Raw genomic sequence first — 23,957 nt, forward strand, 5'->3', positions numbered from 1 at the left:
CGTGGGGGATTTGGGATGTCCATCCCTGGGGGATTTGGGATGTCCATCCCGGAAGATTTGGGATGTCCATCCTGGGGGATTTGGGATGTCCATCCGTGGGGGATTTGGGATGTCCATCCGTGGGGGATTTGGGATGTCCATCCCTGGGGGATTTGGGATGTCCATCCCTGGGGGATTTGGGATGTCCATCCCTGGGGGATTGGGGATGTCCATCCCTGGGGGATTTGGGGTGTCCATCCCAGGAAGATTTGGGGTGTCCATCCCTGGGGGATTTGGGATGTCCATCCTTGGGGAAGTGCACCCAGCTGAGCACCCCAGGCCATTCCGCTCCAGCCACCCCTGGAAGTGCATCCGGGGGGGATGAGTGGGGCAGAGCCGCTGCTCGAGCGGGTCTGGGGTCCCGGGGCTGCGGCCGCGAGGGTCCGGCTGCCCGGGCCCCGCCGCTCCGGTGGGCTCGCACTGCCCTCCAGTGGCACATCCAGCGCTTCCAGCTGTCCCCGGCCACCTCCCGGCTGTCCCCCGCCACCTCCCGGCTGTCCCCCGCCACCTCCCGGCTGTCCCCGGCCGCCTCCCGACTGTCCCCCGCCACCTCCCGGCTGTCCCCCGCCACCTCCCGGCTGTCCCCCGCCACCCCCGGCTGTCCCCCGCCACCCCCCGATGTACCCGTGCCCCCTCCCCAGCCCCGGCTGCGCTGAGCTGGGGGGGCTCAGCTCTGCCGGGGGTCGGGCAAAGTCCGGCTGGGGGATTTGGGGCGTCCCCTCCTCCTGTCCCCCGCTGCCGCTCACTGCGGGTTCTTCTTCTTGGCCACCCTGAGGGCCACGTTGTCATAGTCGCAGTGGCCGAGCCACTCCTTGCCCTGCAGCAGGAAGGGCCTCTTGGGGACGGCGTAGTCGTCGCGCTGGGGGTTGTAGGGACACCCGCGCCCGGGGGGCTCCTCGGGGGCCGCCTGCAGCCTCCAGGCCTCCCCCTTCACCTCCTCGGGCTCGTCGTACAGCGAGAGGCCGGAGAGAGCCGCGGGCTCGTCGTAGATGTGCTCGGGGGGTTTGGGGGCCGTGGGGCGGCCGGGGGGCTGCTGACCACCCCCTGCCTCCCTGGGGACGCCGTGGGGCTCGGGGAGCCCCTCCTGGGGACAGCCCAGGCCGCCCAGCTGGCGCGCCAGGAAGGCCTTGGCGATGGCGTCGAAGGGCACGGCGTACTCGCACTCCGCCCCGGCGCCCTCCGGCCTCCGGGCCTTGTCCGGCGGCGCGGCCGCCTTCCCGCGGCGCAGCGAGTCGTGGGGCTCGGCGTAGGGACAGTCCCCACCCCGCGGCGGCCCCGAGGCCTCCCCGGCCCCGGCGGGCACCACCAGCCTGCCCTTGACCCCTTTCCCCTCCCCTTTGGCCGCCTTGGCCTCCCCGGGGGGACGCTTGGCCTCCTCGTGGCCCTGCGCCCGGCCGGGCGTCCTGGCGGCGTCGAGCGGCCGCGGGGCTTCGTCCGCAGATCCCCCCCGGCCCCGCTGCACCTCGATGGCCGCCTCGATGGCCTGGAAGATCTCGTTGCCCTGCCTGGTGTCGAACTCGAAGTTGCCCTCTCCGGACGCGCAGCGGCGGCCGGCCTCGAAGGAGAAGGTGACCTGCGGAGGGCGGCGGGCGGTCGGTCGGTCCCCGCGGCGCCCGGGTGACACCCGGCCCGGCCTCGGCGCCCCGCACTGACCTTGTCGCGGCCGAAGCGGCGCAGGAAGCGGTAGGGCCAGCTGGCCAGCAGCTCCTGGCTCTGCGGGTGCCGCAGCTCCAGCGCCTCCTCGCCCGCCCGCAGGATGCAGCGGCCCCGGAGCCGGCAGCGCTGCGATGATGGCGTCACCCGCACCGTCACCTCAAACGCCTGCTCCGGGACGGCTGGGATGGACACAGCGTTGGACACGGGTCCTACAGCGCTGGGGGGCTGTGAGTGACCCCCAGGCTGGACCCCTGGACACAGCTGGACACGTGTCCCACCCCGCAGAGTGACCCCAAACCAGGACAGACAGGTCCAGGCCAGCTGGGATGGACAGGGTGGACACTGGACACATGTCCCACCCCACAGAGGGGCGGTGAGTGACCCCAAGCCAGGACAGCCTGCTCCAGGCCAGCTGGGATGGACACAGCGTTGGACACGGGTCCCACAGCGCTGAGGGGCTGTGAGTGACCCCCAGGCTGGACCCCCGGACACAGCTGGACATGTGTCCCACCCCACAGAGTGACCCCCAAGACAGGACAGCTGGGATGGACAGGGTGGACACTGGACACATGTCCCATCCCACAGAGGGGCTGTGAGTGACCCCAAGCCAGGACAGATGGGTCCAGGCCAGCTGGGATGGACACAGCACTGGACATGTGTCCCATCCCACAAAGGGGCAGTGAGTGACCCCCAAACCAGGACAGACCAGTCCAGGCCAGCTGGGATGGACACAGCACTGGACGTGTGTCCCATCCCACAGAGGGCTGTGAGTGACCCCCAAACCAGGACAGACCAGTCCAGGCCAGCTGGGATGGACAGGGTGGACACTGGACGTGTGTCCCATCCCACAGAGGGCTGTGAGTGACCCCCAGGCGGGACCCCTGGACACAGCTGGTGCTGGACATGTGTCCCACCCCACAGAGGGACCCCCAAACCAGGACAGACCAGTCCAGGCCAGCTGGGATGGACAGGGTGGACTCTGGATGTGTGTCCCACCCCACAGAGGGGCTGTGAGTGACCCCAAACCAGGACAGCCTGCCCCAGGCCAGCTGGGATGGACACAGCACTGGACGTGTGTCCCACCCCACAGAGGGGCTGTGGATGACCCCTCCAGCCAGGCCAGCAGTGTCCGGCTGATAAGGCTGGGCAGGATGACCGCTGCTGATAGCGCAGCCGAGCTGGCCCCACAGACAGGAAGAGGCTTTTGGGGGAGGAGATTTCCCCACCCCACACAGCCCCAGCCCCGCTCCCACCTTTGCCCCGTGAGCTGTACAGGGAATTTTCCTCCATGGAGAACTCGCCCTCCGTGCTGTCCTTGGCTGCTCCCGGCTCCTCCCGGCTCCTCTGCACCGGGGTGAGGGCGGCAGGTGAGGGATCCCATCCATCCCAGTGGATCCCATCCATGATGGCAGAGCCCACCCATCCCTGTGCATCCCACCCATCCCAGTGGATCCCACCCAGCCCAGTGCATCCCATCCATTCTAGCAGATTCCATCCATCCTGGTGGATCCTGTCCATCCTGGGAGATCCTGTCCATCCTGGTGGATCCCGTCCATCCCTGCGCATCCCATCTATGATGGCAGATCCCATCCATCCCTGTGCATCCCACCCATCCCGGTAGATCCCATCCATCCTGGGAGATCCCACCCATCCCAGCGGATCCCCTCCATCCCAGTGGATCCCCTCCATCCCAGCAGATCCCACTCCCCCTGGCGGATCCCTTCAATCCCAGTGCATCCCACCCACTCACATAGATCCCGTCCACTGCAGTGGATCCCATCCATCCCAGTGGATCTCACCCAGCCAGTGGATCCCATCCATCCCAGGACATCCCTTCCATCCCAGCAGATCCCACCCACCCCAGTGGATCCCACCCCCCCTACTGGATCCCACCCACCCCAGTGGATCCCCTCCATCCCAGCAGATCCCACCACCCACCCCCCAGTGGATCCCCTCCATCCCAGCAGATCCCCCCCATTGGATCCCCACCACCCCAGTGCATCCCCTCCATCCCAGCAGATCCCACCACACCCCCCAGTGAATCTCACCCACCCCAGTGGATCCCATCCATCCCAGCAGATCCCAGCCACCCTGGTGGATCCCACACCCCCCCCCCAGTGGATCCCTACCCCCCAGTGAATCCCATCCATCCCAGTGGATCTCACCCACCCAGTGGATCCCTTCCATCCCAGCAGATCCCACCCACCCCAGCGGATTCCACTACACCCCCCGATGGGTCCCACACACACCCCCCAGTGGATCCCCCCCCAGCAGATCCCACCCCCCCAGCAGATCCCACCCCCTCAGTGGATCCCACCCCCCAGCGGATCCCCCCCAGTGGATTCCCCCCAGTGAATCTCACCCACCCCAGTGGATCCCACCCCCCCAGTGGATCCCCCCCGGTGGATCCCGGTTCCCAGCCGTGTCGGGGCGCGTACCGGGAACGCCAGCTCGCACAGCCGCTGGATCCACTCGGCCGCCTCGGCGCCGTCGGCGGCCAGCAGGAAGCGGCGCTCGGTGGTCTCCAGCAGGAAGGGGACGGTGTCCCTGGGGCAGGCGGCGTCGCCGCCCACCTCGGCCACGTGCACGCAGTCGCTGAGCCGCACCAGGCGCCGGCCGCCCTCGGCCCGGCGCGGCCGCTCGGGGCCCTCCAGCAGCTCCAGGCGCGCCGTGGAGCAGGAGCTCTCCCGGTACAGCACGGCCCAGAGCTTCTTCCACTTCTGCCGGGGGGACAAGTGGGGCGTCGGCCTTCCCAAAGGGGTTCGACCTTCCATGGGGTTCGACCTTCCATGGGGTTCGACCTTCCCAAAGGGGTCCGACCTTCCCTAGGGTTCGACCTTCCATGGGGTTCGACCTTCCCAAAGGGGTTCGACCTTCCCTAGGGTTCGACCTTCCATGGGGTTTGACCTTCCCAAAGGGGTTCAACCTTCCCTGGGGTTCAACCTTCCCAAAGGGGTTCGACCTTCCATGGGGTTCAACCTACCCAAAAAGGTTTGACCTTCCCTGGGGTTCTACCTTCCCTGGGGTTCAACCTTCCCTAGGGTTCGACCTTCCCAGAATGGTTCTACCTTCCCTGGGGTTCGACCTTCCCAGAAAGGTTCGACCTTTCATGGGGTTTTTACCTTCCATTGGGTTCTACCTTCCATGGAGTTCAACCTTCCCCAAAAGGTTCTACCTTCTCTGGGGTTTGACCTTCCCAAAATGTTCGACCTTCCATGGGGTTAAACCTTCCATGGGGTTTTTACCTTCTATGGAGTTCAACATTCCCTGGGGTTCAACCTTCCCAAAAAGGTTCGACCTTCCATGGGGTTTTTACCTTCCATGGGGTTCAACCTTCTCCAAAAGGTTCTACCTTCCATGGGGTTTGACCTTTCCTGGGGTTCTACCTTCCCTGGGGTTCAACCTTCCCAAAAAGGTTCGACCTTCCATGGGGTTCAACCTTTCCAAAAAGGTTTGACTTTCCCTGGGGTTTGACCTTCCCAGAAAGGTTCTAGCTTCCCTGGGGTTCAACCTTCCATGGAGTTCAAGCTTCCATGGGGTTCGACCTTCCCAAAAGGGGTTTGAGCTTCCCTGGGGTTAAACCTTCCATGGGGTTTGACCTTCACTGGGGTTCAACCTTTTATGGGGTTCAACCTTCCCAAAAAGGTTCGACCTTCACTGGGGTTCGACCTTCTATGGGGTTCAACCTTCCCAAAAGGGGTTCTACCTTCCCTGGGGTTCGACCTTCCATGGGGTTTGACCTTCCATGGAGTTCTAGCTTCCATGGGGTTTGACCTCCCCAAAAAGGTTCAACCTTCCATGGGGTTCGACCTTCCCTGGGGTTCGACCTTCCATGGGGTTCAACCTTCCCAAAAGGGGTTTGACCTTCCCTGGGGTTCTATCTTCCATGGGGTTGTAGCTTCCCAAAAATGTTTGACCTTCCATGGGGTTTTTACCTTCCCAGGAGTTTCTACTTTTCCCAGCATTTTCACCTCTCCAGGATTTTTTACCTGTCCAGGTGTTTTCACCTCTCCAGGAATTTTTACCTTCCCTGGGGTTTTTACTTTCCAATGGGTTTTTACCTTCCCAAGAGTTTTCACCTTTCCAGGAGTTTTTACTTTCCCAGGAGTTTTCACTTTCCCTGGGGTTTTTACCTTCCCTTGAGGGTTTTACCTTCCCAGGACATTTTGCCTTCACAGGGGCTTTTACCTTCCCAGGGGTTTTCACCTTTCCAGAAGTTTTTATCTTTCCAGGCTTTTTTATCTTTCCAGAAGTTTTTACCTTTCCAGAAGGTTTTTACCTTTCCAGGAACTTTTACCTTCCCAGGATTTTCACTTTTCCAGGAATTTTTACCTCCCCAGGAATTCTTACCTTTCCAGAAGGGTTTTACTTTTCCAGGGATTTTTACCTTCCCAGGAGTTTTTATCCCCTTGGGACCACGCTTAGCATCACCCAAGGCAGGACAAGGGTGCAAAACCCTGCAGGGTGTCTGGCTGAAGATGGGGGTGACATAAATTGGGATTTAAATCCCTGGATAAACACCCCTGATAAACACTCAGCAAGGCCTTTCCAGCACCCCAGCCTCACCCCACAAGCCGTGAACAACTTCCAGCTCCTTTTCCCTCCGATTTTCCCTTAAAAACCCCCAAATTTTCATCTCTCAGGCTCTGCCCCAAAAGCAGCGGCAGTTCCGGGCTCGGGGAGGCCCCAGGGCAGAGGGGAAGTGGGGGCAGGGAAGGGGCCCCAAAACCTCCCCGGCTGCTCTGGGGCTCCTTTTTCCGGCGATGGGGATTTGGGATCTGCACCCTTCCCGTGGGGGGGATCCCCTCGGGATGGGCTCTGGGGGGAGGAGGAGATGGGAGAGGGGCAGGGGAGGCCCCCCAGCTCCTTCCCTCAGCTCCTTCCCTCAGCTCCTTCCCCGGCAGCCATTGCCCAACCCCGGCCTTTATCGGCCGCAGAAGCCACGCGGCTCTGGGGCCTGCAGCCGTCACTGTCCCCAAATGTGGCTTTGGGGCCTGCAGCCGTCACTGTCCCCAAATATGGCTTTGGGGGCCTGCTCCTGTCACTGTCCCCAAACCCGGCTCTGGGGCCTGCTCCTGTCACTGTCCCTAAATGTGGCTCTGGGGCCTGCAGCTGTCACTGTCCCCAAATCTGGCTCTGGGGCCTGCACCCGTCACTGTCCCCAAACCCAGCTCTGGGGCCTGCAGCCGTCACTGTCCCCAGGGTGGCTTTGGGGCCTGCAGCTGTCACTGTCCCCAATATGGCTCTGGGGCCTGCTCCTGTCACTGTCCCCATTGTGGCTTTGGGGCCCGCTCCTGTCACTGTCCCCAGGGTGGCTCTGGGGCCTGCTCCTGTCACTGTCCCCAAATGTGGCTCTGGGGCCTGCAGCCATCACTGTCCCCTGGCTGGAACTGTCCCCAATGTGGCTTTGTGGCCTGCAGCCGTCACTGTCCCCAAACCCGGCTCTGGGGCCTGCTCCTGTCACTGTCCCCAAACCTGGCTCTGGGGCCTGCTCCCGTCACTGTCCCAAGTGTGGCTTTGTGGCCTGCAGCCATCACTGTCCCCAAACCCGGCTCTGGGGCCTGCAGCCATCACTGTCCCCAGGGTGGCTTTGGGGCCTGCAGCTGTCACTGTCCCAAATATGGCTCTGGGGCCTGCTTCTGTCACTGTCCCCTGGCTGGAACTGTCCCCAATGTGGCTTTGTGGCCTGCAGCCGTCACTGTCCCCAAATGTGGCTCTGGGGCCTGCTCCTGTCACTGTCCCCTGGCTGGAACTGTCCCCAAACCCGGCTCTGGGGCCTGCAGCCGTCACTGTCCCTAAGTGTGGCTCTGGGGCCTGCAGCCATCCCTGTCCCCAAATGTGGCTTTGTGGCCTGCAGCCGTCACTGTCCCTAAATGTGGCTCTGGGGCCTGCAGCCGTCACTGTCCCCAAATGTGGCTCTGGGGCCTGCGGCCATCACTGTCCCCAGATGTGTCTTTGCGGGTCACATCCATCTCCCTCAGGTGACATCTGTCACCCCCTAACCCTGCAGATCTTTTGGGGGTTCTGTACAAAGCGTCCCCAGCGTCTCCTGTCCCCCCGTGGTGGCTGAGGGACAGCTGAGCATCCACAGGTGAGATTCACCCCATTCCCAGGAGAGTCACCCCTTTCCCAGGAGAGTCACCCCATTCCTGTAGGATTCTCCCCATTCCCACGGTGTTCACCCCATTCCCGTGGGGATCACCCCATTCCCGTAGGATTCTCCCCATTCCCACGGGGTTCACCCCATTCCCGTGGGATTCTCCCCATTCCCGTAGGATTCTCCCCATTCCCATGGGGTTCACCCCATTCCCGTGGGATTCACCCCATTCCTGTAGGATTCACCCCATTCCTGTAGGATTCTCTCCATTCCTGTAGGATTCACCCCATTCCCACGGCATTCACCCCATTCCCAAGGTGTTCACCCCATTCCCGTGGGGTTCTCCCGGCCCCGGTCCCGCTCACCTTGCCGAAGGTTTGCTGCAGCTGCAGGTACAGCCAGCCCTGCTTCACCACCGCCTCCTCCATGGCCAGCGTCCGTGTGTCCGGCCGGCACGGCTGTCCTGAGTGTCCGGAGTGTCCCCAAGTGTTCCAAGTGTCACCAGTGTCCTGAGTGTCTCCAAGTGTCCACAATGTCCGGAGTGTCCTGAGTGTGCTGAGTGTCCCCAGGTGTCCCAAGTGTCCTGAGTGTCTCCAAGTGTCCCCAGGTGTCCCAAGTGTCCAGTGTCCCAAGTGTCCCCGAGTGTCCGCAGTGTCCCGGGGGGTGCTGGGGGGTCCCGGGGGCCGTGTCCCCGCGGTGTCACCGGGGCAGGCTCCGCCCGTGCCGCGCTCAGCCCGGGCTCTGCCGCTTCCTGCGCGCGGCGACTTCCTGTGGGTCCCCACGGGGACACGGGGGTGGCGCTGGGGACACGGGGGAGTGGCACAGCACACACACGGGGGTGACACTGGGGACACGGGGGAGTGGCACAGCACACACACGGGGGTGACACTGGGGACACGGGGGAGTGGCACAGCCACTCAGGTGGGTATGGCACTGTGGGTGTGACAATGGGGACGGGTGGGTGTGGCACTGTGGGTGTGGCACTGTGGGTGTGGCACTGGGGACGGGTGGGTGTGGCACTGTGGGTGTGGCACTGTAGATGTGACACTGGGGACCTGTGGGTGTGGCACAGCCGGACAGGTGGGTGTGACACTGTCCACGTGGCACTGCCAGATACGTGGGTGTGGCACTGGGGACACGTGGGTGTGGCACTGCTAAGTGGACACATGGGTGTGGCACTGTGGGTGTGGCACTGGGGACAGGTGGGTGTGACACTGTGGGTGTGGCATTGGGGACAGCTGGTTGTGGCACTGCTGACAAGTGGGCACATGGGTGTGGCCCTGCAGAATCCGTGGGTGTGGCCCTGTGGGTGTAGCACCGAGGACACGCCTCTGTGCCACCCTGTGGTGTTGAGGGGCACTGGGGGGGACTGGGAGCAGCGACCTGGGCGCAGGGGTGTGGCAGCAGGGCACCGGTGGCACTGGTGGCACTGGTGGCACTGGTCATACTGGTGTCAGTGCTCACAGTGATGACACGGGGGGCACTGGGGGCACTGGGAGCACTGGTGGCAGTAGTTGTACTGGTGTTTTGTCACACTGGTGGCACCGGTGGCACTGGGCGTGCTGGTGCCAGTGCTCACAGCGCTGTCCCCGTGCTGTCCCCGTGCTGTCCCCGCTGTCCCCGCGCTTTCCCCGTGCTGTCCCCGCGCTGTCCCCGCTGTCCCCGCTGTCCCCGTGCTGTCCCGGCTCTGTCCCCGTGCTGTCCCGGCTCTGTCCCCGCGCTGTCCCCGTGCTGTCCCGGCTCTGTCCCCGTGCTGTCCCGGCTCTGTCCCCGCGCTGTCCCCGTGCTGTCCCAGCTCTGTCCCCGTGCTGTCCCCGTGCTGTCCCGGCTCTGTCCCCGCGCTGTCCCCGTGCTGTCCCAGCTCTGTCCCCGCTGTCCCCGTGCTGTCCCGGCTCTGTCCCCGCGCTGTCCCCGTGCTGTCCCGTGCTATCCCGGCTCTGTCCCCGCTGTCCCCGCGCTGTCTCCGCGCTGTCCCCGCTGTCCCCGCGCTGTCCCCGCTGTCCCCGCGCTGTCCCCGCGCTGTCCCCTCTGTCCCCGCTGTCCCCGTTCTGTCCCCGTGCTGTCCCCGCGCTGTCCCCGCTGTCCCCGTGCTGTCCCGGCTCTGTCCCCGTGCTGTCCCCGTGCTGTCCCGGCTCTGTCCCCGCGCTGTCCCCGTGCTATCCCCGTGCTATCCCGGCTCTGTCCCCGCTGTCCCCGCGCTGTCCCCGCTGTCCGCGCTGTCCCCGCGCTGTCCCCGTGCTGTCCCCGTGCTGTCCCCGCTGTCCCCGCGCTGTCCCCGCTGTCCCCGCTGTCCCCGCGCTGTCCCCGCTGTCCCCCCGCTGTCCCCGTGCTGTCCCCGCTGTCCCCGCGCTGTCCCCGCTGTCCCCGCGCTGTCCCCGCGCTGTCCCCGCTGTCCCCGCTGTCCCCGCTGTCCCCGGGTGCGCGGCCCCTTTAAGGCCGTGTCAACAAACCGGCCTCGCGCCCCTCCCTCCTCCCTCCGCCCCGCGCCGCCGCCGTGACGTCAGACGCAGCGCGCCGCGCGCGCACGGGAGGGGCGCGGCCAAGCCGCTGTGGGCGTGTCCCGGCGCCGCGCGCAAGCCCCGCACGAGCAGGGGGGCGTGGTCTCACCGGGACGGGCGCGGCCTAACGCGGCGCACGCGCAGGGGGGGCGTGGTTTCGGCGTTGTGGGCGCGGTTTCCCCCTCGGTGGGCGTGTCCATTGCGCGCGCGCAGGCGCCGGATAGGCGGGGCGGGCGCGGAGGGGGCGTGTCCCTTGGGCGCGCGCAGGCGCGGGAGGGGCGGGGTCCCGGCGCGGCGCATGCGCGGTGCGGGCGGCGGCGCGGGGGGACGCGGTGGCGCCGGGCCCGGCGCAGGCGGGGGCGGAGGCGCGAGCGGAGCATGAATGGGGCAAGATGGCGGATCATGTGCAGGTGAGCTCCGGCCGCAGCGCGGGGCTCGCCCGGGCCCGCCCGCCGCCCTCCCGGCACCCCCGCGCCGCCCCCCCGGCCCGCGCGGCCGAGCCCCGCACGGCCAGGCCCGGCCAGGCCCGCCGCGGCCCAGGCGCGCAGGCCGCGCTCGCCGGGGAGGCGCCGCCGCCGCCGCGCTCCCCCCGTGTCCCCCCGCGGGGCCCGGCGGCCTCTCCGAGGGTCCCCCCGGCCGCCGGCGGCTCCTCCCGGCCCCATCGCGTGCCCGCCGTGTCGCCGCGTCCCTGCCGCCGTCCCTCCGCTCGCTCCCGGTGCGGAGATCCCCGGGACGAGCTCGCTCGGGTCCCGCTTCTCCCGCTGGAAGCGCCGGCCGGGCCCCGCTGTCACCGCCGGCCGTGCCGCTGTCACCGGGGGCTCGGGGCTCCGCTCCCTGCTCCGCGCTGGGCTCCGGGCGCTCCCGGCTCCGTTCGCTTCATTTTCCAACCGGGGTTGGGTTCCTTTCCCGGCCCGGTTCGGGTCCGTTTCCAGCCGTGTTTGGGCTCCTTCCAAGCCGGGTTTGGGTTCCTTTCCCGGCCCGGTGTGGGTTCCTTTCCCAGCCGGGTTTGGGATCATTGCTCTGCCCTGTTTGGGATCGTTTCCCACCCGGGTTCTGTTCCTTTCCCGGCCCGGTTCTGTTCCTTTCCCGGTTCTTGGGATTTGGGGTCGTTTCCCAGCCCTGTGGACGCTCAGCTTTGGGGAAGGTTTCCTTTGGGTGTTTCAGGGGAATCTCAGAGTGGAAAAGTTCGTGGGGCAGGAGCCAGGGGGGAATCAGGGGTGGAGAGGTTCCAGGTTGGAGTGGAGGGACAGAACCCCCGGGAAGGGCCCAGAACCCCCGGGAAGGGCCCAGAACCCCCGGGAAGGGCCCAAAGTTTTCTGAAATGGACCTGAACCCATCAGGAAGGGAACAAAATCCTCTGAGTGGGCTCAAACCCCCGATGAAGGAACCCAAAACCCTTTGAAAATCTTTGGAAGGGACCTAAACCCTCTGAGAGTGACCCTGAACCTTTGAAATTGACCCCAAAATCTTCTGAGAGTGACCCTGAACCCTCTGAGAGTGACCCTGAACCCTCTGAGAGTGACCCTGAACACCCTGAGAGTGACCCTGAACCTTTGAAATTGACCCCAAAACCCCCTGAGGGTGACCCTGAACCTCTGAGAGTGACCCTGAACCTTTGAAATTGACCCCAAAATCTTCTGAGAGTGACCCTGAACCTCTGAGAGTGACCCTGAACCTTTGAAATTGACCCCAAAATCTTCTGAGAGTGACCCTGAACCTCTGAGTGTGACCCTAAACCTTTGAAATTGACCCCAAAATCTTCTGAGAGTGACCCTGAACCTCTGAAATTGACCCCAAAACTCCCTGAGGGTGACCCTGAACCCTCTGAGATTGACCCTGAACCTTTGAAATTGACCCCAAAATCTTCTGAGGGTGACCCTGAACCCTCTGAGGGTGACCCTGAACCCTCTGGGAGTGACCCTAAACCTTTGAAATTGACCCCAAAACCCTCTGAGAGGAACCTTAAACCTTCTGAGAGTGACTCAAAACCTCTGAAATTGACCCCAGACCCTCTAAAATTGACCCCAAATCCCCTGAGATTGGCCCCAAACCCCCTGAAATTGGCCCCAAACACCCTGAAATTGACCCCAACACCCTAAAATTTTCCCCAAACCCTCTGAAAATTCACTCCAAACTGCCTGAAAGTGGCCCCAAACCCTCAGAAATTGGCCCCAAATCCCCTGAAAAGGGCCCCAAACCCTCGGGAATTGACCCCAAACCGCCTGAAATTGACCCCAAACCCCCCAAAATTGACCCCAAACCCCCTGAAATTGGCCCCAAACCCCAGAAATTGACCCCAAACACCCTAAAATTGGCCCCAAACCCCCTGAAAATGGCCCCAAACCCTCAGGAATTGACCCCAAACCCCCTGAAATTTACCTCAAACCGCCTGAAATTGACCCCAAACCCCCAAAAATTTGCCCCAAACCCCAAGAAATTGGCCCCAAACCCTCAGGAATTGACCCCAAAGCCAGGCACAGCTGGGGAAGTTTTCCCTGTTTTGTTTTTTTTTTTGGGATAAAGCAGAATTCCCAGGAGTTATTTATTATCCCCAGGACTTTGGGAATGAATCAATCCCGAGCAGTTCATTAACTCAGCAGGGCTGGGAAAATTCCTGGGAAATTCTGATCCCAAGGGGAGAAAAAAAAAGGAATTGCTGCAGGATTAACCAGGATTTTGATGGGAAAATCCAGATTTTTCCTCAGAATTCTGCTCCAAATCTGAGTTTTCCGTGGTAAATCCGGGATTGAGGGAGGTGGAAGTTGGAAAAGTTGGAGCTGGAGGGGTTGGGAATGCTGAGCTCAGCTGGGTTAAAGTTTAACAGGAGAACTTTGGGATCTTCCAGGCTGGAGAAGGGATTTGGGAACTCAGAGCAATTCCAGAAATTCCTGTGTGGAATTGGGGTGGGGAGTGGGATTTTGGGGAGAAATCTTTTTGTTATGCCAAGCTGGAAAGTTTGGGAATTTCCAGGGATCCTCAAATCTCTGGGAATTCCATCCCAGGCAGGAATTCCTGCCCAAAATCCCATTGAATTCCCTCTTTTCCAGGGGGAAATTCCTGGAATTTCTCATTAAATTCCTGGAATTTCATGGAATCCTCCCCATCCCAAACCTTCTGCAGCTCTCCTGGAGCCCCTCCAGGCTCTGGAATTTTTCCTTCCAAACTGGAGATTTGGGAACTCAAAACAATTCCAGGAATTCCTGTGTGAAGCTTTGGGATTTTTGGGACAAATCCTTTATTTTAATCCCAAGCTGGAATGTTTGGGAATTTCCAGGGATCCTCAAATCTCTGGGAATTCCATCCCAGGCAGGAATTCCTGCCTAAAATCCAATTTAATTTCCCCTTTTCCAGGGAAATCCATCCCTGTCCTCCATCCCAAACCCTCCTGGAGCCCCTCCAGGCTCTGGAATTTTTCCTTCCATGCTGGAGAAGGAATTTGGGAACTCAGAAGAATTCCAGGAATTCCTGTGTGGAGCTTTGGGATTTTTGGGAGTGGGATTTTGGGGAGAAATCATTTTTTTATCCCAGTTTATCCCAAGCTGGAATGTTTGGGAATTTCCAGGGATCCTCAAATCTCTGGGAATTCCACCCCAGGCAGGAATTCCTGCCCAAAATCCCATTGAATTTCCCTTTTTCCAGGGGGAAATTCCTGGAATTTCTCATTAAATTCCTGGAATTTCATGGAATGCCTCCATCCCAAACCCCCTGCAGCTCTCCTGGAGCCCCTCCAGGCTCTGGAATTTTTCCTTCCAGGCTGGAGATTTGGGAACTCAGAGCAATTCCAGGAATTCCTGTGTGAAGCTTTGGGATTTTTGGGACAATTCCATTTTTTATCCCAAGCTGGAAAGTTTGGGAATTTCCAGGGATCCTCAGATCTCTGGGAATTGCATCCCAGGCAGGAATTCCTGCCCAAAATCCCATTTTATTTCCCCTTTTTCCAGGGAAATCCATCCCTGTCCTCCATCCCAAACCCTCCTGGAGCCCCTCCAGGCTCTGGAATTTTTCCTTCCAGGCTGGAGATTTGGGAACTCAGAGCAATTCCAGGAATTCCTGTGTGGAGCTTTGGGATTTTTGGGAGTGGGATTTTGGGGAGAAATCCTTTTTTTATCCCAGTTTATCCCAAGCTGGAATGTTTGGGAATTTCCAGGGATCCTCAAATCTCTGGGAATTCCATCCCAGGCAGGAATTCCTGCCCAAAATCCAATTTAATTTCCCCTTTTCCCAGGATAATCCATCCCTGTCCTCCATCCCAAACCCTCCAGGCTCTGGAATTTTTCCCTTTTCCAGCACAACATTCCCAGCCTGGCTCCAGAGGGGTTTTTATGGAATATTCTTTGGGAATATTGGGATTTTTTGGGGAAGAAATCCCCACTGGCAGCAAGCTTTGGCAAATTGGGAAAATCCCATTGCTGCTTCCCTGAGAATTTTGAATTTCTAAAAATTCCCAGAGGAATTTCTTGGAATTGTGGTGGAGCCCAAAAAAGATTTTCCATGGATTTTATTCAGTGGGATGAAACCTGAATTTATTTTTTAATGGATTTTTCCTGACCTGCTGGAACCCAAAAAGATTTTTTTATGGATTTTACCTGGAGTGAAGAAGCCTAAAATTCATTTTTGTGGATTTTTTCCTGGTTTGGTGAAGCCCAAATCCATTTTTGAGGAATTTTTCATGGTTTGGTGAAGCTCAAAAATATTTTTTTATGGAATTTTCCTGGTTTGGTGAAACCCTAAAATATTTTTCATGGATTTTCCCTGGAGTGAAGAAACCCCCAGAAAATTTTCTGGATTTTTCCTGGAGTGATGAAGCCCAAATCCAATTTTAAGGAATTTTTCCTGGTTTTGTGCTGCCCAAATCCAATTTTAATGGATTTTTCCTGACCTGCTGGAGCCCAAAAAGATTTTTTTATGGATTTTACCTGGAGTGAAGAAACTTAAATCCATTTTTTGTGGAATTTTACCTGGTTTGGTGAACTCCCAAATTTTTTTTTCTGGATTTTCCATGGAATGATAAAACCCAAATCCAATTTTAAGGAATTTTTCCTGGAGTGATGAAGTTCAAATCCAATTTTAAGGATTTTTTCCTGGTTTGGTGAAGCCCTAAAATATTTTTTATGGATTTTACCTGGAGTGAAGAAGCTCCCAGAAATTTTTCTGGATTTTTCCTGGAGTGATGAAGCCCAAATCCAATTTTAAGGATTTTTCCCTGGTGTGGTGAAGCCCAATTCCATTTTTTTGGGATTTTTCCTGGATTTTACCTGCAATGATGAAGCCCATATTAATTTTTCCTGGATTTTTTTTCCATTCTGAAGAATTCCCAACCTTTTTTTTATGGATTTCTACCTGGAATGTTGAAGCCCCACCTGTTTTTTATGGATTCTGCCTGGTTTTTATCCCAAAAAATCCAAAATTCTGGGAATTATGAGCGACCCCTCCATGTTTAAGTGGGAATTTTGCACTTGGAGCTGCTTTTTTCACCTTGCTTGGAATGAATATTTTGGGATTTTCCAAGTTTTTTTCTCCTTGGAGCAGAGGGGGGGTCAAAAATCCCATTTTTTTTCCATTTGGAAGCAGATTTTTCCCATTTTTCATTTTAATTCCTGTTCCTGAAGTGTTTCCTTAAAGTGGGATGGAATTTCCTTTGGATTTGGGAAATCTTGGAATGATTAAAAATGGGATTTTTTTTTTTTTTTCCATGGGTTTTGTTGGCTGGAAAGAAATTTGCGAGAAGGAAAATAACCAGGATGTCCTGGAAGTGAAAATTTGGGAAATTTGGGATTTGGGGATGTTCTGGAAGTGAAAATTTGGGATGATGGATGAAAACTCCTGAAATTATGGATGAAAACTTCCCAAATTATAGAAATTTGATGGAAATTATGGATAAAAACTCCCAAAATTATGGAAATTATGGATGAGAACTCTCCAAATTATGGGAATTTTTAGGGAATTATGGAAATTATTGATAAAGACTCCTGGAATTATAGAAATTTTATGGAAATTATTGGTAAAAACTCCCAAATTTATGGAAATAATGGAAGTTAGGGATAAAAACTTAGGGAATTTTGTGGAAATTATGGATAAAAACTCCCAAAATTATGGGAATTTTATGGAAATGATGGTTTAAACCTCCTGAAATGATGGAATTTTCCCAGGGCAGGAATCCCTGGGAATTGTTTCCTTGGAAGTGGGAAGGGAAGTGATTCCAAGGAAAGCCTCATCCTGGGGTTTCTCGTGGAATTCCTGCAGAATTCCTGGAAAAATCCTGAAAAAAATCCTGAAAATTCTTGCAGAATTCCTGGAAAATTCTTGCAAAATTTCTGTAAATTCTTGTGGAATTCCTGTAAAATTCCTGTGGGGTTCCTGTAAAGTTTCTTGCAAAATTCCTGCAAAATTTCTGCAAGATTTCTGTCGATTCCTGTAAAAAATTCCTGTAAAATGGAAAAGGTGGAAATGAGAGGAATTGCCATGGAGGGAATTGAGTGGAAGAGGGGGGAAAAGGGAAGGGAAAAAGGGGGAAGGAAAAAAGGGGGAAGGAAAAAAGGGGGAAGGGAAAAGGGAAAAGGGAAGGGGGAAGGGAAGGGAAGGGAAGGGAAGGGAAGGGAAGGGAAGGAAAGGAAAGGAAAGGAAAGGAAAGGAAAGGAAAGGAAAGGAAAGGAAAGGAAAGGAAAGGAAAGGAAAGGAAAGGAAAGGAAAGGAAAGGAAAGGAAAGGAAAGGAAAGGAAAGGAAAGGAAAGGAAAGGAAAGGAAAGGAAAGGAAGAGGGAAAGGAAAGGAAGGGGGGAAGGGAATGAAAAAGGAAAGGGGAAAAAGGGAAGGGAAGGAGAATTCTTGGTGAGTCCCACGTGTGTGAGCACAAACTGGAGCTCCCTGCTGCCGGTGCAGGAGAGTCCCTGCAGTGTCCTGAATCCCTGTTTTCCCCTGTTTTCCCCTGTTTTTCCCTGTTTTCCCCTGTTTTCCCCTGTTTTCCCCTGTTTTCCCCTGTTTTCCCCTGTTTTCCCCTATTTTCCCCTGTTTTCCCCTGTTTTTCCCCATTTTTCCCTGTTTTCCCGGGCAGAGCCTGGCCCAGCTGGAGAACCTGTGCAAGCAGCTCTATGAGACCACGGACACGGGCACGCGCCTGCAGGCCGAGAAGGCGCTGGTGGAGTTCACCAACAGCCCCGACTGCCTGAGCAAGTGCCAGCTGCTGCTCGAGAGAGGCAGCGTGAGTACAGCCCAAACATTCCCAAAACATTCCCAAAAACTCCCAAAAATCCTGGGATTCCACACCCTGGTGGGGTTCACCAACATTCCCCTAGTGCCAGCTGCTGCTCGAGAGGCAGCGTGAGTACAGCCCCAAACATTCCCCAAAATTGTGGAATTCCGCATCCTCAAATTCCCCACAATCATGGAATTCCACATCCCAGAAATTCCCCAAAATTTCCCCAAAATTCCCCAAAATCCTGGGATTCCATGCCCTGGTGGGGTTTATCAACATTCCCCAAGTGCCAGCTGCTCCTTGAGAGAGGCAGTGTGAGTACATCCCAAACATTCCCCAAAATCGTGGAATTCCACATCCCAGAAGTTCCCCAAAATCATGGAATTCCACATCCTGAATTTCCCCAAAATCATGGAATTCCACATCCCAGAAATTCCCCAGAATTCCCCAAAATCCTGGGATTCCATGTCCTGGTGGAGTTCACCAACATTCCCCCAGCTGCTCCTGGAGAGAGGCAGCATCAGTACATCCTAAACATTCCCAAAAATTCCCCAAAATCGTGGAATTCCACATCCTCAAATTCCCCAAATAATTGAATGCCACATCCCAAACATTCCCCAAAAATCATGGAGTTCCATGCCCTGGTGGTGTTCACCAACATTCCCCAAGTGCCAGCTGCTGCTCGAGAGAGGCAGCGTGAGAATATCCCAAATTCCTGAAACATTTCCCAAAATCATGGAATTCCACATCCTCAAATTCCCCAAAGTCACAGAATTCCACATCCCAGAAATTCCCCAGATTTCCCCAAAATTCCCCAAAATCCTGGGATTCCATGCCCTGGTGGGGTTTATCAACATTCCCCAAGTGCCAGCTGCTCCTTGAGAGAGGCAGTGTGAGTACATCCCAAACATTCCCCAAACATTCCCCAAAATCGTGGAATTCCACATCCCAGAAGTTCCCCAAAATCATGGAATTCCACATCCTGAATTTCCCCAAAATCATGGAATTCCACATCCCAGAAATTCCCCAGAATTCCCCAGAATTCCCCAAAATCCTGGGATTCCACACCCTGGTGGACTTCACCAACATTCCCCCAGCTGCTCCTGGAGAGAGGCAGCATGAGTACATCCTAAACATTCCCAAAAATTCCCCAAAATCGTGGAATTCCACATCCTCAAATTCCCCAAATAATTGAATGCCACATCCCAAACATTCCCCAAAAATCATGGAGTTCCATGCCCTGGTGGGATTTATCAACATTCCCCAAGTGCCAGCTGCTGCTTGAGAGAGGCAGTGTGAGTACAGCCCCAAACATTCCCCAAAATTGTGGAATTCCACATCCTCAAATTTCCCAAAGTCATGGAGTTCCACATCCCAAACATTCCCCAAAATCATGGAATTCCACATCCCAGAAATTCCCTAAAAATTCCCCAAAATCCTGGGATTCTGTGCCCTGGTGGAGTTCACCCAGGGCTCCAAGTGCCAGCTGCTCCTTGAGAGAGAGAGGCAGCGTGAGTACATCCTAAACATTCCCAAAAATTCCCCAAAATCATGGAATTCCACATCCTCAAATTCCCTAAATAATTGAATTCCACATCCCAAACATTCCCCAAAAATCATGGAGTTCCATGCCCTGGTGGGGTTCACCAACATTCCCCAAGTGCCAGCTGCTGCTCGAGAGAGGCAGCATGAGTACATCCTAAACATTCCCAAAAATTCCCCAAAATCATGGAATTCCACATCCTCAAATTCCCCAGAATCATGGAATTCCACATTCCAGAAATTCCCCAAATTTCCCCAAAATTCCCCAAAATCCTGGGATTCCATGCCCTGGTGGGGTTTATCAACATTCCCCAAGTGTCAGCTGCTGCTCGAGAAAGGCAGTGTGAGTACATCCCAAGCATTCCCCAAAATTCCAAAAAATTCATTCCATGAATTTCTCAAATTCATGGAATTCCACATCCCCAAAAATTCCTGTGAATTCCTGCAGAATTTCTGCAAAACTCCTGTGAATTCCTTTTAAATTCCTTTAAAATTCCTGCAGTTTCTGCAAAATTCTGTCAATTCCTGAAGAATTCCTGCAAAGTTTCTGTAAATTCCTACAAAATTCCTGTGAATTCCTGAAAAATTCTCATCAATTGCTGCATAATTTCTGTAAATTCCTGTCCAACCTTGGGGTTTTTATCCCAGGATTGTTGGAATTTTTGGGAATTTTGGAATTTCATCCACATCCTTGTGAGGTGGGAGCTCCTTCCCTTCGACTCCCGGGTTGGAATTTGCTTCAAATTAAAATCCCACAAATTAAAATTCAGGGGTTTTTTTACTTTCCACGAATTAAAATCCCTTTTATTGGTTTTTTTGGGAATGTTTTCCCTTTTTTTCCAGTCCTCCTACTCCCAGTTGCTGGCGGCCACCTGCCTTACCAAACTGGTGTCACGCACAAACAACCCCCTGCCGCTGGAGCAGCGCATCGACATCCGTGAGTGCCCTGGGGTGGTCCTGAAAATCACTGGGATTGCCCCAAAAATCACTGGGATTGTCCTAAAAACCCTTAGGGTTCTCCTAAAAATTCTTGGGGTTGTCCCAAAAAATCCTTGGGATTGTCCCACAAATCCTTGGGATTGTCCGAAAAAACTCTTGGTTGTCCCAAAAATCACTGGGATTGTCCCAGAATATCCTTGGGGTTGTCATAAAAATCCTTGGGGTTGTCCCATAAAATCCTTGGGGTTGCCCCAAAAAATCCTTGGGGTTGCCCCAAAAAATCCTTGGGATTGTCCTACAAATCCTTGGGGTTGTCCTACAAATCCTTGGGGTTGTCCCAAAAATCTCTTGGGGTTGGCCAAAAAAACCTCTTGGGGTTGTCCTAAAAATCCTTGGGATTGTCCTAAAAATCACTGGGATTGTCCTACTAATCCTCGGGGTTAGCCCCAAAGGCCGTTGGGGTTGTCCTAAAAAACCCTTGGGGTTGTCCTAAAAAACCCTTGGGGTTGTCCTAAAAAATCCTTGGGGCTGGTCCAAAAATCCTTGGGATTGTCCCACAAATCCTTGAGGTTGGCCCCAAAGTCCCTTGGGATTCTCCTAAAAATCCTTGGGGTTGTCCTAAAAATCCTTGGGATTGTCCCAAAAGTCCTTGGGATTGTCCCAAAAATCTCTTGGGATTGGCCCCAAAAAAACCCTTGAGATTGTCCCAAAAAATCCTTGGGATTGTCCTAAAAGTCCTTGGGGTTGGCCCAAAAACCACCTTGGGATTGTCCCCAAAACCCCCTTGGGATTGGCCCAAATCCCTTGGGATTGTCCAAAAAAATCCCTGGGATTGGCCCCAGAAATCCTTGGGATTGTCCCCAGAAAATCACTTGGGATTGGTCCCAAAAATCCTTGGGATTGTCCAAAAACCCTTGGGGTTGGAACTCAGTGACCTTGGAGAGCTTTTCCAACCCCCAGAATTCCCAGACTTGATGGAGCAAACAAAGGAGCTTTGAGGGTGGGAATTTCACCCTTTCCCAGGGTTATTCCAGGGCTAAATCCAACCCTTTCCCAGGGCTAAATCCAACCCTTTTCCAGATTAATTCCAGGGATAAATCCAACCCTTTCCCAGGGATAAATCCGGCCCTTTCCCAGGGTTAAATCCAACCCTTTCCCAGGTTTATTCCAGACCCAAATCCAACCCTTTCCCAGGTTTATTCCTGGACTAAGTCCAACCCTTTCCCAGGGTTAAATCCAACCCTTTCCCAGTTTTATTCCAGGGCTAAATCCAATCCCTTCCCAGGTTTATTTCAGGGCTAAATCCAACCCTTTTCCAGGGCTAAATCCAGCCTTTTCTCAGATTTATTCCAGAGCTAAATCCAACTCTTTCCCAGGGCTAAATCCAGCCTTTTCCCAGTTTTATTCCAGGGCTAAATCCAGCTCTTCCCAGGTTTATTCCAGGGCTTAATCCTACTCTTTCCCAGGGCTAAATCCAGCCTTTTCCCAGGTTTATTCCAGGGCTAAATCCAACCCTTTTCCAGGGCTAAATCCAGCCTTTTCTCAGGTTTATTCCAGAGCTAAATCCAACTCTTTCCCAGGGCTAAATCCAGCCTTTTCCCAGGTTTATTCCAGAGCTAAATCCAGCCTTTTCCCAGGTTTATTCCAGAGCTAAATCCAGCCTTTTCCCAGTTTTATTCCAGAGCTAAATCCAACTCTTTCCCGGGGCTAAATCCAGCCTTTTCCCAGGTTTATTCCAGGACTAAATCCAGCCCTTCCCAGGTTTATTCCAGGGCCAAATCCACCCTTTTCCCAGGTTTATTCCAGGGCTAAATCCAACTCTTTCCGAGGGCTAAATCCAGCCTTTTCCCAGGTTTATTCCAGACCTAAATCCTACTTTTTCCCAGCATCTTAAACTCCCAACTAAAACCCCAACATTTCTCTCTTACTCCTGACATTTCTTTCAACTCCCCCCGCTCCAACCAACCTCCCCAAAGCTCCTTTTCCTTCAGGCCATTCCCCAGGGCTGGATTTTGCCTCCAGCTCCATCTTTGCCCTGTTTTCCAGGGAATTATGTGCTGAACTACCTGGCCACGAGGCCGAAGCTGGCGACGTTCGTGACGCAGGCGCTGATCCAGCTCTACGCCAGGATCACCAAGCTGGGCTGGTTCGACTGCCAGAAGGACGAGTACGTCTTCAGGAACGTCATCAACGACGTCACCCGCTTCCTGCAGGTCAGGTTCCCTCCTCAGAGTGCCCAGGATCCTCCAAAATCCACCCAAAAGGAGTTGGGAGATGGCCTGAAGGAATTCGGGTTCTTCCATGCTGGTGGTTTTCAGCAGGGGCTTCCAAGGAGAAACAGCTCCTTAAAAGTGAGGGAATTGTTCCTGGAAGCAGGGAGTTGTTCCTGGATGCTCCCAACTCTGCACCAGGTTCCTGCAGGTCAGGTTCCCTCCTCAGAGTTCCCAGGATCCACCAAAATCCACCCAAAAGGAGTTGGGAGATGGCCTGAAGGAGTTGGGGCTTTTCCACGTTGGTGGTTTTCAGTAGGGGGTTCTGAGGGTAAAGAGCTCCTTAAAAGTCAGGGAATTGTTCCTGGATGCTCCCAGCTCTGCACCAGGTCCTTGCAGGTCAGATTCTGTCCTCAGAGTTCCCAGGATCCTCCAAAATCCACCCAAAAGGAGTTTGGAGATGGCCTGAAGGAGTTCAGGTTCTTCCATGTCCGTGGTTTTCAGTAAGGGGTTCTGAGGGTAAAGAGCTCCTTATAAAGCAGGGAATTGTTTCTGGGAGCAGGGAATTGTTCCTAGATTTGCTCCAGGTCCTTGCAGGTCAGATTCCCTCCTCAGAGTTCCTGGGAATCACCAAAATCCTGGAGTTGGGAGATGGCCTGAAGGAGGTCAGGGTTTTCCATGTCCGTGGTTTTCAGCAGGGACTTCCGAAGTGAAACAGTTCCTTAAAAGCCAGGGAGTTGTTCCTGGGAGCAGGGAATGATTCCTGGATTTGCTCCAGGTCCTTGCAGGTCAGATTCCCTCCTCAGAGTTCCCAGGATCCTCCAAAATCCACCCAAAAGGAGTTTGGAGATGGCCTGAAGGAGTTCGGGTTCTTCCGTGTCTGTGGTTTTCAGTAGGGGCTTCTGAGGATGAAGAGCTCCTTAAAAGTCAGGGAGTTGTTCCTGGGAGCAGGGAATCATTCCTGGATTTGCTCCAGGTCCTTCCAGGTCAGATTCCCTCCTCAAAGTTCCCAGGATCCTCCAAAATCCACCCAAAATGAGTTTGGAGATGGCCTGAAGGAGTTGGGGTTCTTCCATGTCTGTGGTTTTCAGTAGGGGCTTCTGAGGATGAAGAGCTCCTTAAAAGTCAGGGAATTGTTCCTGGGAGCAGGGATTTGTTCCTGGATTTGCTCCAGGTCCTTGCAGGTCAGATTCCCTCCTCAGAGTTCCTGGGATTCACCAAAATCCACCAAAAAGGAGTTGGGAGATGGCTTGAAGGATGTCAGGGTTTTCTATGTCCGTGGTTTTCAGCAGGGGCTTCCTAAGGGAAACAGCTCCTTAAAAGTCAGGGAGTTGTTCCTGGATGCTCCCAGCTCTGCTCCAGGTCCTTGCAGGTCAGATTCCCTCCTTAGAGTTCCCAGGATCCACCACAATCCACCAAAAAGGAGTTTGGAGATGGCCTGAAGGAGTCGGGGTTCTTCCGTGTCTGTGGTTTTCAGTAGGGGCTTCTGAGGGTGAAGAGCTCCTTAAAAGCCAGGGAATTGTTTCTGGGAGCAGGGAATTGTTCCTGGATTTGCTCCAGGTCCTTGCAGGTCAGATTCCCTCCTCAGAGTTCCTGGGATTCACCAAAATCCACCAAAAAGGAGTTGGGAGATGGCCTGAAGGAGTTCATGCTGGTGGTTTTCAGCAGGGGCTTCCAAAGAGAAACAATTCCTTAAAAGTCAGGGAATTGTTCCTGGGAGCAGGGATTTGTTCCTGGATGCTCCCAGCTTTGCTCCAGGTCCTTGCAGGTCAGATTTCCTCCTCA

General features: G+C 55.5%; 2 protein-coding genes across 3 annotated transcripts in view; one reads left to right on the forward strand and one right to left on the reverse strand.

Annotated features, from left to right (window-relative positions):
• Nucleotides 1-781: 781 nt before the first annotated feature.
• Nucleotides 782-8,220, reverse strand: DOK2 (docking protein 2; the record flags this gene model as incomplete). Its single annotated transcript, XM_084221732.1, has 5 exons — nt 782-1,612; nt 1,693-1,874; nt 2,949-3,039; nt 4,134-4,415; nt 8,158-8,220. The coding sequence occupies 5 exons, from the start codon at nt 8,218-8,220 to the stop codon at nt 782-784; spliced, it is 1,449 nt and encodes a 482-aa protein (XP_084077858.1).
• A 2,383-nt stretch (nt 8,221-10,603) lies between these two features.
• XPO7 (exportin 7) overlaps nt 10,604-23,957 on the forward strand; it is a 58,983-nt gene continuing 45,629 nt past the window's right edge. For both annotated transcript variants that reach the window (XM_084221952.1, XM_084221953.1), the window contains exons 1-4: nt 10,604-10,700; nt 17,341-17,487; nt 19,867-19,960; nt 22,009-22,175. In XM_084221952.1, coding sequence (XP_084078078.1) covers nt 10,683-10,700; nt 17,341-17,487; nt 19,867-19,960; nt 22,009-22,175 — 426 coding nt within the window. In that variant the 5' untranslated portion in view covers nt 10,604-10,682. The remainder of the gene's footprint in view (nt 10,701-17,340; nt 17,488-19,866; nt 19,961-22,008; nt 22,176-23,957) is intronic.

Source organism: Fringilla coelebs (assembly GCF_963513975.1).
Source record: "Fringilla coelebs genome assembly, chromosome: 26".
NCBI classification, from domain to species: Eukaryota; Metazoa; Chordata; class Aves; order Passeriformes; family Fringillidae; genus Fringilla; species Fringilla coelebs.